Below are 13517 nucleotides of genomic sequence, written 5' to 3' on the forward strand. Positions count from 1 at the left end.
AGACTTTTAACTGGAGCACGTGTATCTGTTCTGGGGTAAAAACACTTGAAATTGGAGTCCAGGCCAGAAGAATGATAAAAGGTCTGAAAAATGCATAGAAAGAAAAAAATGAAAGAACTGGGGATGTTTATTCTAGAAAATGAGACACAGGGTTTGAGTGTTTGATAAAACTTTGGCAGATAAAAGCAGGAGAAAAAAAAAATCTCCATAACCAGTTGGGTTAGAACCACAAATTTGGTAGGGGTAGAACTTCAAATTTAAGTCTTAAGTTGCAGCCACAGAAATTTAGAGTTTTGAATCATAGATCAAATTCTTTTTGATGGTCAGCAGAGAGAAGCCCAGGAGTGGGTTGGGATCTGTGGGGACACTGTGGGGTCTCATCAGTGGGACACTGATAAAGGATGGGACAAAAGGTTATAGAAACCATTTCTGGGATTTCTTACTTCTAAACAGTGATAAAAGAGTCAGGCATTTATGGACTGTCTTAATCTTTGGTTGTTTTGTTTTTGGGGTTTTTTTGGGTTTGTTGTGTTTTTTTTTTTTTTTCTGATAGTAAAAAGAAAAATCTCAAGAATTGCACGTTCTCCCTTTACTCTTGGCAAACTCAACATCTTTTTCATTCACAATCAGGTCAGCTGAGTCAGGCAGGGACCTCTGGAGCTCACCTGTCTGACTCTGAAATTTGGTTTTACCTCCTGCATGGCTCCAACCACCAGGTCCTTCCTTGGACCTGCAGTAAAAACCAACCCAAATGATTTGGAAGAGACTCCTGGAAGGCTCTTCTGGCCAGTCCTGCCAGGCAGTGCTAAACCATCCCCAAGCAATGCTTTGCTTTTAGTCCTTATTTGTCTCATTAGGGAGTCAGTCCCTGGAATTTAAGCTTCTTTTTTTTTTTTTCCACATTAAATTGATATCCTTGGGAAAAAACCTAATAGTTTAGGCACTTGCTGGCTGAGATTGATTACACATTTGTTTTCTCTCTCCCTAAGTTTAGCTGGGCTTTTTTTAAAATTTGCTTTTTTATTATTATTTTTTTTAATCTGGATTGGCCATTTTCAGGTGTGTGCACACAGGTGATTGAAAAAAAAGCTCATTCCAGCCCTTGCCATGGGCAGGGACACCTTCCAGCACCCCAGGTTGCTCCAAACCCCATCCAGCCTGGCACTGGGCACTTCCAGGGATGAGGAATTCCCAGCTTTGCTGGGCCATCCCCCTGATTTTCCTTCCAGTTTTATTCATCCTTGTGTCCATTGTTATGGCAGTCATTCCTTTTAGCACAGAATAAGACTTTTTATCAAGGTCTGGAAAGTTTAAATCTATTGGATTTCACCTCTCTTCCCCAAAAAAAAAAACAAAACAAAACAAAACAAACATTTACCTTATAAAACAACCCTACAAGTTACATTGCCATAATTTAATTTCAATAAACCACATTTTCTATTTTGTCCCCATCTCCATTGGCTGCCACTTCCCATCACTCTTTCTTTTGAGTCAAAAATCTTGTCTATTTAACTCAGATGAGCCTGCTGAGAGCTGCCTGGATCTTTTTTCCCCATCTCCTTCCTACAAATATAAAAGCTTTTCTTCTGTTGACTTTCAGCCAGATGGTGCCACTCCCACCATCCCATCTGAGCACGTTTTTCCTGTCTGAGGCTCCCACCTCACATCATTTTCCATGGCCCTTCACACCCAGCCCTGCTGCTGTTCTCAGTTATTCAAGCTAAACCATTTTCATGTGTAACTACCCAAGTTTGCATTAGTAAAATTATATTTTCACCCCCAGTTCTTTGGAGGAGCCAGTGAACAGAAGCTGGGGTGGGGCTCCATGTGAGTTCTCCTTTTTTTTTGGTGCTATTTTTATCTTTCTCTTGAATTTCAGCTCTTTGCATAGTAATCTCTCTTGGTTCCTTTTCCTGTTTGTTCTCTTTTTAGCCCTGTTGCTCAAAGGCATTTTCTGCTCAGCTGAGTTGATCCTGACAGCCAGGCTGAGACTTCTAGCAATGCTCAGAGGTTTTCTGACAGATTCCTCCTCCTGCTGCTCTAAACATTTTCTTTCCAAGCTCCTCTTCCCAGGTATCCTGATCACTCCTGCCCATCTCAGGCTTTACCTTCCTGATGCCTAATCTGTTGTTTTCCTCATATCCAATATTCCTAAAAATTGAGATTTGAAGTCTTTCTCTTGTTACCATGGAGAAAGGGCCCAACTCTTTTCTTTCTCACTCCTTTTTCCACACAAATTCTCCCTTTTTCTGCTGGCTCTTTGCTGGCAGACCAGGGTATTTTGAGGAGAGCATTTCAATATTTCATATCTCTGATAGATGTGGACATCAATGTCCATTGGCACATAGAAAAGTCTTTTAGAGACTCTCAAATGCTGGGAACAGAGAGTGTGAAGTATTTAGGGGGTTTGTTACTGCTTTGTCTATTTTTTCCTATGAGGAAGGAGTTTTTGGAGTCAGACCAATCTGACAGTTTTATTGTGGTTTTTTTTTGGTGGGGTTTTTATGGGTTGGGGTTTCCTTAGGTTCTTTTGAGTTTGGGAGGTTTTTTTTGGTTGGTTTTATTTGGTTTTTTTGTTTTGTTTTGTTTTTTTTTTCTTGGGTTTTCTACTTTGGTTTCTTCATCTATCAAAAGATATTAGAAATACTTTTATGAAGCATTCTGAGATCTGCATCCAGTGGCATCACCTGAGAGAGGTCTGGTGATACTGTGCCACTAAGATTTGGTTTTTGTCACCAGAGCACTCAGTTTCTGTGTCATTTGTACTCTTTAATATTTTCCCTTCTAAACAGACAGAGCAGAAACATCTTCCCTCTAATTCTTTCCCCCATCTCTGCTGTTAGCAGGTAGGGGATGACAAAAGGAAATGCCTGGGGGAATAAAGCAGAATTAATTCTCTTCCTGAACATCAGGTTCACCACGAGCTGGTGCAGAGTTTGAGTAGCTGGAAGTTGATTTTGGGGATGGATGGGGAGCACAGCTCACCCAAGAGCCAAGGTGGTGAATCCCTGCAGGAAGCAAGAGGGTTGGATCCTTGACTTTCCTGGTCAAGCCTCACCATGGCCCATCTCTGGAAGTGTCCAGGGTCAGGCTGGATGAGATTTGGAGCAGTCTGGGATAGTGGAAGGTGCCCTGCCCAACCATTCCAACCCAAACCATTCCATGGTTCTGTGTTTAAATCATGGAGGTTGCTGGCAGGTTCTTTGTGTTTGAAATGTGGATTTTCCATCCCCTGACTCTTCCCTGGGATCCTCTGTCCCAGCTGGCACTCAGCTGAGTGCTCAGCAGTGTGCAAGGTGGGGATGCAGCCCTGCCACAGCATCCCTCTGTGAGGAAGGGGGTGAGGAAGGTGAGGAGGAAGGTGAGGAGGAAGGTGATGATGAAGGTGGTGAGGAAGGTGGTGAGGAAGGTGATGAGGAAGGTGATGAGGAAGGTGAGGAGGAAGGTGGTGAGGAAGGTGATGAGGAAGGTGATGAGGAAGGTGAGGAGGAAGGTGGTGAGGAAGGTGATGAGGAAGGTGATGAGGAAGGTGAGGAGGAAGGTGGTGAGGAAGGTGATGAGGAAGGTGGTGAGGAAGGTGATGAGGAAGGTGATGAGGAAGGTGAGGAGGAAGGTGGTGAGGAAGGTGATGAGGAAGGTGAGGAGGAAGGTGGTGAGGAAGGTGGTGAGGAAGGTGATGAGGAAGGTGATGAGGAAGGTGATGAGGAAGGTGATGAGGAAGGTGAGGAGGAAGGTGAGGAGGAAGGTGAGGAGGAAGGTGGTGAGGAAGGTGAGGAGGAAGGTGAGGAGGAAGGTGAGGAGGAAGGTGATGAGGAAGGTGGTGAGGAAGGTGAGGAGGAAGGTGAGGAGGAAGGTGGTGAGGAAGGTGAGGAGGAAGGTGAGGAGGAAGGTGGTGAGGAAGGTGGTGAGGAAGGTGAGGAGGAAGGTGAGGAGGAAGGTGAGGAGGAAGGGGGTGAGGAAGGTGGTGAGGAAGGTGAGGAGGAAGGGGGTGAGGAAGGTGGTGAGGAAGGGGGTGAGGAAGGTGGTGAGGAAGGCGGTGGGAGCTGCCAGGAGTGCTCAGTGTGTCCCTCAGGCTGCTGGGGACTCTCAGGGCTCTCTCAGCTGGAAGGGCTGCCTGCCTGCCTGCCTGCCTGCCTGCTTTAGACAGCCTGGGTGTGTGCCATGTCCCATTTGTTACCTTCCCCTCTGTGTTCCAGGCTATTAGGCTCACATTGCAACCTGCTCAGCCTGTGGCTTTAACTCCCTTTTCAGCCTCCAGGAGTGGAACCAGGTTTTGAATTATTCCTGTGTCTTCATACTGACCCTGCACACACACTGTGCAGGGGAGTGCTGATAGTTTTGTTTACTGAGTCCAATAATTTACTCCTCCAGGATTGTTCAATTCCTGCTAAAATCTGTAGTTAGGCTGCTGAGTCCTGATGGGAATGTCCCTCTTCAGCAGCTGCTCAGATACATGATGTGCTCTCTGTGCCCTGGCCATGGGGCACAGGAGGGTTATCAAAAATAACTCAAAGCTGGAAAACTTAAATGTAATTAGAGGCTTTCCTCTAGGAGATCCCTGGACAATCAGTGTTCTCCAGCATGTTCTGTTCCTCTGAATCCCTCTGTCCATGTGTCCATCCTGTGCTGGCTCAGGTCAGCATCTCTTCACTTGCTCTCTGCCTGCTTTTCCCCATTTTTGTGAATCCTTTTTCTCCACCAGCATTGCTCCCTGTGGTTGCCCCAGCCTTCCTCTGCTCCACTTATTTCACAATTGACTTGTTCTTTGGTTTCCCTCCCCCCTCAGCCAAAGGAGGAGAGGTGGTCCTGCCCTGGTTTTTGTCAGAGAAGCTCTTGAGCTTGGAGTGGCTCCAAACCACTGGGGCACTTTTGCCTCCCTCATTTTTAGGAACAATGACTTTTTCCTTTGTCCTGAGGCCAGGAGCTCATCCCAGCATGTCCTTCCTGCTGGAAGACACACCTGGATGCTTCAGGCCATCTGTGAAGAGCCATTCACTAGAGGGCTCTGATAAAAATGCTTTATAAACCCATGAGTAATGTACTCATCCAGAGCCCTGACTGAAGCACTTCTGCTCCATTTGAAAGAGGGAACATTCCTTTTTTTCCCCAATGTCTGAATGAACCAAACTCATCTTCTGCCAACACCTTTGTATTTTTTTGTGCTCCACTTTGTAAGGAAGCAGCCCTTTGAGACTGAATTCCTTGTTCCTGGATTGTTCCAGGAACATACCTGGATTTTCACAGAAATCTCTGAATTGTGGCACAAACGAGCCTTTTTTAGGGCCACTTGCTTAGAATGGAAGTGATGTATGAATAGCAAAATCACCCTGGAATTTCTCTTAGGTTGGTTTGTTAAAAGATGTGGAAGGCACTGATAGCCAAGAAGGTTAAAACTTTATCCCAAAGTGTGTTATAGAGGGGCACTGGTGACTGTGGATAACTCAGCCCATAGCAAGGATTATTTTATACATTCCCCTTTCCTTGTTTTCTCTGTTCCTTGTTTCTGTCTCCTCCTGGTTGTGATACTGTGATACTGACACTAAACCTTCCACTACCCCAGGTTGCTGGATGTGAAGAGAAACCTCAGGGACTTCAGTGTGGTTTTGATCAAGCTCTAATTTTGTGTCAGGTTCTGCACTGAACTTGCCAGTTTATGGATTTTTCTGGACAACCTGCCACGCTCAGCTCCTCTGGATTTGGGATCCCCCCATGCAACACCCACCCAAAAATCCTTCCAGCTCTCTGGGGAAGCTGAGCAGGTCTGAGCCATCTCCAGAACTCAGTGTGGTGGCAGGTGGACCTGCTGGAGGTGACATCAGGGTTGGGTTCAGGGGGAAAATCAGACTCAGGTGGCACAGCTGGAGTGAGCTGGAGAGCAGGCAGGACTGGGTGGGGGCACCCAGGGAAAGAATCAGGGATGGATGGATGGATGGATGGATGGATGGATGGATGGATGGATGATGGATGGATGGATAGATGGATGGATGGATGGATGATGGATGGATGGATGGATGGATGGATGGATGGATGGATGGATGATGGATGGATGGATGGATAGATGGATGGATGGATGGATGATGGATGGATGGATGGATGGATGGATGGATGGATGGATGGATGGATGGGAGACTGTTAGGGACTGGGATCTGATGTTTTTCAGTCCCTTCTGAGCCTGCATCTGAATTAGGAAACAATTTTCCTGTGCACAGCAGTGAAGAGGTGGCTGCTCAGGAGATGACTCAGGGCTGGATGAGCAGAAATTCAGGACAGCATTAACAGGTTACCTGCACATGCTGCTGGAGCAAAGGGCCTTTCCTGAGCAGCAACATGTCAAAGTTGATATATCTTGGGGGGGGGTGGGAATCAAAACAGCCTGTGAACAAATTAGAGCACTGATGAGTCTTGACTCAATTTCCTCAATTTCTTTATAGGGATTCTGGCAGGTACCATCTCCACCTGCCCTGGAGGATGCCAGGGGAGGATGGAGCTGTCTGGAGGGGAATGATTCTGTTTAGATGGGCCCAGATCTCTGGGGTTTGGCTCATTTAACTTCAGATACTGGCAGAGTGGCACCCACCCCTCAGGCAGCTGTACAGGAAAAGTTTTCTTTGGCCTGTTTTAGACATTTCCTTCAGTTTGCAGTGACTCATGCCCTGAAAGTTTTTACTTCTCTTTTCAGGTGAGGAAGGACAATCAGTGTGAAGACAGATGTAGATGTTTACATTACACACACAAAATTTTTGCCCACAGACCCCCAAATCCTGTTCCTGAGCCCTGGGGGTCAGGCAGGTCTGGATCTGCAATTCCTTTGTATTCCTGCTGTTCCTGTCATTGACTGAGCAGATGTTTTGAATTTCATCCAGAAGGTTTAAATAGTTTAATGGGTAAATTTTGGAATATTTTTATTAAAAAGAACAGACTTCCCTCAACCAGGCTTCTTAGACCCTAAGGGAAAAAGAAATTAAAAGTAGTCAGTGATCAGTAATTCAGGGAAAACTACAAAATAATTTGCACTCCAGGTAGTGGAGTCCACTTCTTTCCCACCTTTGCTGTCCCTGTCCCTCCCCATTTTGGGATAATTATTGTTGTTCCTCCCTTACTTTCTTCAGCCATATGAGGGATATTTCAGCACTTTGCTCTGAACCCTGTAATTTTAGATTTAAGCACTGCTGATCTCAGTGTTCCTGCAGCAGCCTGGATTCACTCTGAGCTCCCAGAAATGGAAAGGCAGGAGCAGAAGGTGCTTTCCCAGCCACCAGAACTGTCTCATTTGAATTCACTCAGGTGCTGCCTCTCTTTTAATTGTGCCATGACTGAAATTCCAGGGTGTCACTTCTTCCTTAAAAACCCCAATCCAGCTCTTTTTTGTTTGTTTTTTTTTTTCTTCCCAGCAGAGGCATTTCCAAGCTTGTCCCTAAGGAGTTAAGGAACACAGCTGCACAGCTTCCCTCTCCCTCTGGCTCTCCAAACCCTTTGCAAAACTCCTTTTTTCCTTGATCTTCCAACCCCTCCCACCAAAATGGGGCAATCACACTGAAAGGAGGCTCTGAGCCTCCAAGCTGTGTTGGTTTGGCCAAGTTGCCTTTGTTTGACAGGGAAAAGACATCTGCTTTCCTTGTCAGATGGTGGATCTGTCACTGGCAGGATGGTGTTTGGCAGGGAGATAAAGTGGAGTGGTTTGAACAGCTGAGTGGGAGTCAGGAGAGTTGGGCATTTGCCTGGACCTCTTTTATTTGGAAAAGTCTCCCAGGGACATGTGCTGCTCCCCACAGCCCCTCACTGGAGGTTGGTCGCAGAAATTTATTCACAACACAAGAGAGGTGACGGGAGAAAATAAATTTTCTCTGTTTAAAAATCACTGGGTTTGCAAAATCCTCCTGGGCTGATCCTGCAAAGGGCACACAGGAGGTTTGAGGTGTTTTAAACTTGGATTTATCTTCCATTCTGTCTGTATTGCTGATGTTTAAAATTTACTTCCCCACATTGTCACAACATTGGTTTTGGATTCCTACACAAAGGTCCTTCAGAAGACCAAATAAATCTTCACAAATACTCCCTTTTGAAAAATTTTTTTTTCCCCAGACCACCAGAGCTTTTGCAGCTTTTGACAGCCCTATTGTTGAAAATTGTGTCACCCATCACTAAAGAAAAAAAATCTTTGGTGTCTTCTTTTTCTCATTCTTGCTTTTACAACTTTTTGTCTCAGAGGATTTTTATGAATAAAGCTGTATTTTCCTGAGGATGTTTAAAAGGAAAAAAAAAAAAAACCAAAAAAAAAAAGAAAAAAAAAAAAAAAAGAAAAAAAAAAAAAAAAAAAAAAAATCTGAAAATCTAGTTTTTAAGACAGAGCTGAATGAAGTTACAGAAGAAATCAAAGCCAGGACTGTTTTGAGAGAAGTTCCTTCAGTCCTGTGTTCCTACAAATAATGAGTATGGATGAAAGCCAGAGGGAGATTTTATTTCTGATGCTTGAAATGAGACCTGCCTGCTAAAATCTTTCATTTTTTTGTGGTTCACATGAGAATGAAACTTCAGCTCGAGCAGTGACTGAAGTGAAGCTACAGAAACTGTAGGAAGGCACAAGTGGCTCTTGTCTTATTGCACTCCTGTTTCCACAGAGGCTCTGGGAAGGTGGGGATGGTGAGAAATTGTCACTCAGAACCAGGAGTGACTCCTGTCCACTTCCACTGAGCTGAACAGAAAGGGGTGAGGGGTGGGATGTCACCCCCTGAACACTTTTCAGTTCTGCTCCTCCAAATCCTGTTGTCACTGTGGTCACCCTGGCTCTCATTCATCTCTGGAGTTTCCACCCAGAGAGCTCCAGGTGAGCCCAGGAACAGGCTGGGATCAGCAGAAAGGGACACATGGATCCTCACAGCCCTTCTGTCAATCCCACCTTGGTCTGAGGAGTGTCCCCTGGATATTCTGGCCCTGCAGACAAATCTAAACATTTCTGCAGCTCCCTCAGCCTGTGGCAACCCTTGGAATTGTATTTAATTAAGGAGTGTACACAAAGGCTTTATGTGCAGCAGCAGACTGCAGAGTAATCCCCTCACAATTCCTGGGATCCATCAGGAAGGAAAACCCTCATTAATAAAGGGTTACAGCTCCTTGTTATGTGAGAGCTGCTGCAGAGCCCAGAAATCACATCCAGAAAAATTTCCCTTCATCTTTCTGCTCAGGGGTCAGGGTGGGAAAGCCCTGCCAGACCCAGCACACCTTTGCAGGGTGTTTGGATATTCCAGAGGGGTTAGTGAGGGCTGCTCACCACGTTTCAGTTCACCCATCATGGATGTCCCCAAAAAACTGGATTACACTTCACCCTCTGATTTAACTACAGCTTGTCATGCTTTTTGCTTGACATTTACTTTTTGGATGGGAAATAGGAATTCATGTGCTCCCCAGCCCTGTGTCTTTGTCACTGCAGTGAGAGAGGCCAAACCCCAAAATTTCTGCCTTTTCCATAGGAAACAAAACCCAAACAAAACAACATAAGAAACAGCTAAAAATGGAGAATTAGTAAATGGGTTTGTACAAAGCTGTCTGTGAAGTCTAATTCATCTTTTCCAGGAGGAATAGACCAAAGAAATATAATTATTTAGCTCCTCCTCCAGGGAATATCCCCTTTGACAGGCTCTTGAGGGCTCTTTCCAAACATGAGCATTTTGTCACCTGGGGGGGAATTACAGCAGCTGGATTTGTTTCTTTGCTCACCAGATACCCTCATGACCTACCAACAAAAAAATCTCACACTTTGTTTCCTAATGATGCCCAAAACTGTGATATTTTTGGATTATTTTCATTCCATCTGCCTTTATCAGCCTGTATCAGTGACAGCTGTGATGTGAGGGTTATTGCTGTTATCACTGAGGAGTTTGAAGGAGAGCTGCTGTGATAGAGTTATTTATTTACTTCTTTAGTTAATCTGCAGAATGAGCCATAAACTCGAAATCCTCCAGTGTGAATCTGTTTGTTGACCTTGATGGAGTTACAGGTCTGTGGACATTAAATTCACACATCACTGACCTTTCCCAGCTGAGTGCTGGCTATTTGAGTTTGAAGCCATCCAAGCACAGGCAGTGGAGGGGGATGGAAGCCTCCAGAGCTGGTGTGTGCTCTCTGTGGACTTGGGGGAATGGCAAAAAACCAGGTCAGACTAAATATAGAGCTCTGACTCAGCTAAAACTGAGGGTGATGTGTCCCACTGACAGGGAAGCTGAGATGCATCCCACTCTTTGTTTATAGACTCATCAAATGATTAAGGTTTGGAGAGATCTCCAAGATCACCAAGAGGAGTCATTAGCCCAGCACTGCCCAGCACTGCCCCATGTCCCCAGGTGCCACATCCACATGGCTTCAAAGTGTCTCCAGAGGGCTCAACCACTGCCCTGGGCAGCCTGTGCCAGGGTTAAACCTTTCAGGGAAGAGATTTTCCTTGATATCCCAACTAAACATCCCCTGGTGCACCTTGAGGCTGTTCCCTCTTGTCCTGTCCCTTGTTACTTGGGAGAAGAATCCAAACTCCCCTGGCTGTTCCCTCCTGTCAGGGAGTTGTGCAGAGCCACAGGGTCCCCCCTGATCCCCCTTTTCTCCAGCTGAGCCCCTTCCCAGCTCCCTCAGCCCCTCCTGGGGCTCCAGACCCTTCCCCAGCTCTGTTCCCTTCTCTGGACTTGCTCCTCAATGTCCTTCTTGCCATGAGGAGCCCAAAACTGCCCCCAGGATTTGAGGTGTGGCCTCAGCACAGGGGACAGTCCCCCCTGGTCCTGCTGGACACCCCATTCCTGATCCCACCCAGGTGCCCCTGCCCTTCCTGCCCAGCTGGGCACCCCTGGGCACACCTGAGCACACACCTGGGCACACCTGGGCACACCTGAGCACACCTGGGCACACCTGGGCACACCTGGGCTCAGCTGCTGTCACCAGCTCCCCCAGGACCTTTTCCAGCCCCTCAGCCTGAAATTCTGCTGGGGGTTGTTGTGAGCACCCACCTTCCCTAAAAGCTCACAAGGAGTCAGCACCAGCAATGCAAAATCCAAGATATTCTGCATTTTGGTATTTTAGATGCTGGACACTCTTTCTTCAGTGTTTTAATAGATATATTTTCTTTTGGATTGTATGTAAAAAAAAATAAATTTTAAGGATTCTGTGTATAATCAAGTTTACCTGAGCCTGTCACAGCCCACTTTTCAAATGAGAGCCTCATTTGTTTTTTCAAGATGATAAAACCAGCTACTCAAAAGTAAATATTGGGCCATTAAGCTGAATGTACAATTTTCCAATTCAGGCAAGGGGAAGAAGTGGCAGTGAAGTACTTGCTAATGGGCTTGGTGTAAAATCTGCTGCCTAAAAAAAATTCCAATATATTTTAGAACTCCAGAGTGCTTTGCCAGCCCTGATCAAAGTTAGAGTTGTATGAATTAATTTATAAAGTGAAAACCAGAAGTATTTATAGATGTGAGATGGATTTGGCAAACGTTTAAGTCCAGTCCCTTTGAAAAAGTCAGAATGTTTTGAAAACATTTCAATCTTTATTTTTCCAGCAAGTGTTCTGCAAATCTCTCACGCTTCCCCTCGTGCTTTTTTAAGGTTAAAATGAAATGGCAAGAAGGACTGTAAATCAAAACAAAATAAATCTATGGTATTTCAGATGAGCCAAGATGAAATCTCCAAAGATCTGTTTCCCTTTGGGGAAAAGAAATATTTGAGCATGAAGACAACTCCAAATGATTCTCCTCCTTCTAGTGTTTTTATTTTTATTTATTTCCAATTTGACTAGAAAACCACATAATTAGTTGTTTATTCACTACTAATCAAGCCCATTCCTAATGTAAAGGAAATTAAAATTTGAAGCAGGCATGGCCTGAAATAAGGAAGAGAAGATAGGTTAATGGGAAATTGTGGGATTAACTTAATGTGTTAAATTATTTTATAATTTTAACCCAAATTTACATCAAACAAATGTTCCTTCAAAGGATTGCTGGATTTTTTGTCTTAAAACCTTGACTGGCAAATATATGAACAGAGCAATAACTCAGGCATTTTGGAATGAGACAGGATTATTTTTTATTTATTTTCTCTGCCTATTTCTGACGAAAATATATGATTATCCCAAAACCCTCAAGAGGGGACATGGAATCAATCACTTATTTCTGGCAGAGGTTTCTCCTGTGTCCTCATGATCTGTTCCTGAAGTTCACCCCAGTGCTGTTTTTTCCCACATTACATTTAACAGTGACAGGATAAACTCAAGCCAAGGTTTTGCTCTCTTGCATCTTTCCCTTCTCTCCACCTCTTTGCAGCTGGTTTCTGAAAAGTTTTCTGCCTGTTGAATGCCCTTTCCAGTTAACAATCTTTGGAAATGAATTTAGCAGCCCCAGTTTCTGGCAATGGTCAAGGTGTCCCCTCCAAGCTGAGTGTGCTGGTGACCAGGGGACACTGAGATGTGTGTGAGCTCCCAGTTCCTTTTTTTGGAGTAAAAATCACCATATCCACATTTTATGATTGAGGCAGCTCATTAATTACATGTTATGAGGAGTCCACAATTAATTACCTGAATTTATGGCCACTTGTATTGCAAACACAACTTGATCAGGGCTGACTGAAGAAAAACCACTTGAGGGGGAAAAGTCTGGTCACTGGGAATTTCCTGCTTTTTAGCTCCTTGATCTTCTAATCTGCATCAGAGATTCCATCCTTATTTGATTTGGGGTTTGTTGTGCTTTGAATTGTCGTGAGAGCCAGGAGACAGGGAATAAACCACGAAGCACAGATCCCACTGCTGCTGGCATGAATATTAAAGCTGCTGTCTCCCTGCCCTACATAGCTGGTGCTGATGGCTAACCAGGCAGGGTTTCCAAAAAGTTGGGGGTTTTCTAAGGAAATGGAAGGAAATGGTGATTTTTCAGCAGGCTCTGGGTTGCTCTAAAGAAATCATAAAATAAGGCTGTGCAGTGGTCCTGGGGAGCTCCAGCCTGCTGCAGGAGGCTGTGAGTGGCCAGGATTCCTCCCTGAGGATGAGTTTTGCTCACAGTCTCCTCCTTGCCCTCCCTGCAGGCGTCCAGCACGCGGCCAGAGTGCAGCATCATGCAGGAGATCGAGGAGGAGCGCAGCCAGTGCCTGGCAGAGCTCACCTGGGACAACCAGACCTCAGGTATGGCAACGCTCACACCCCTCCCTGGCCACCAAAACCAGTCCCTCATCCCCACAGTGCCTTCCCCAGGCCATTTCCCAGCCCTTCTGCTGCTGGAGAAGGATTCCTCCAGCTGCTCTTCAGGAGAAAGGGAGATGGGTGTTTCCAAAGCACAGCTCAGTCAGCCAGGAGCTCCAGCAGCTCTGCAGCTTCCCTTGCAGCCTCCTGGCTGGGAAAGCCTGACTGAGGTGTTCCAGTGGGTTTAATCACAGTTGTCCACCTCTCTGAACTGGAATTTTACCAATTTTTCTTTGGGAACTGAATGCCTAAAGTTCTTCCAGGCCTTGGATTACTTCAAGAGAAGTCATTGTGACCATCTCCTTTGATT

The 13517-nt window shown here is 45.4% G+C and overlaps 1 protein-coding gene across 1 annotated transcript in view; it reads left to right on the forward strand.

Annotated features, from left to right (window-relative positions):
• Positions 1–13517, forward strand: part of LOC130248848 (vasoactive intestinal polypeptide receptor-like) — a 96043-nt gene that overhangs the window by 23143 nt on the left and 59383 nt on the right. Inside the window, exon 3 of the mRNA XM_056482872.1 lies at positions 13054–13150. Coding sequence (XP_056338847.1) covers positions 13054–13150 — 97 coding nt within the window. The remainder of the gene's footprint in view (positions 1–13053; positions 13151–13517) is intronic.

This window comes from Oenanthe melanoleuca, chromosome 2 (genome assembly GCF_029582105.1).
Source record: "Oenanthe melanoleuca isolate GR-GAL-2019-014 chromosome 2, OMel1.0, whole genome shotgun sequence".
In the NCBI taxonomy this organism is placed as follows: Eukaryota; Metazoa; Chordata; class Aves; order Passeriformes; family Muscicapidae; genus Oenanthe; species Oenanthe melanoleuca.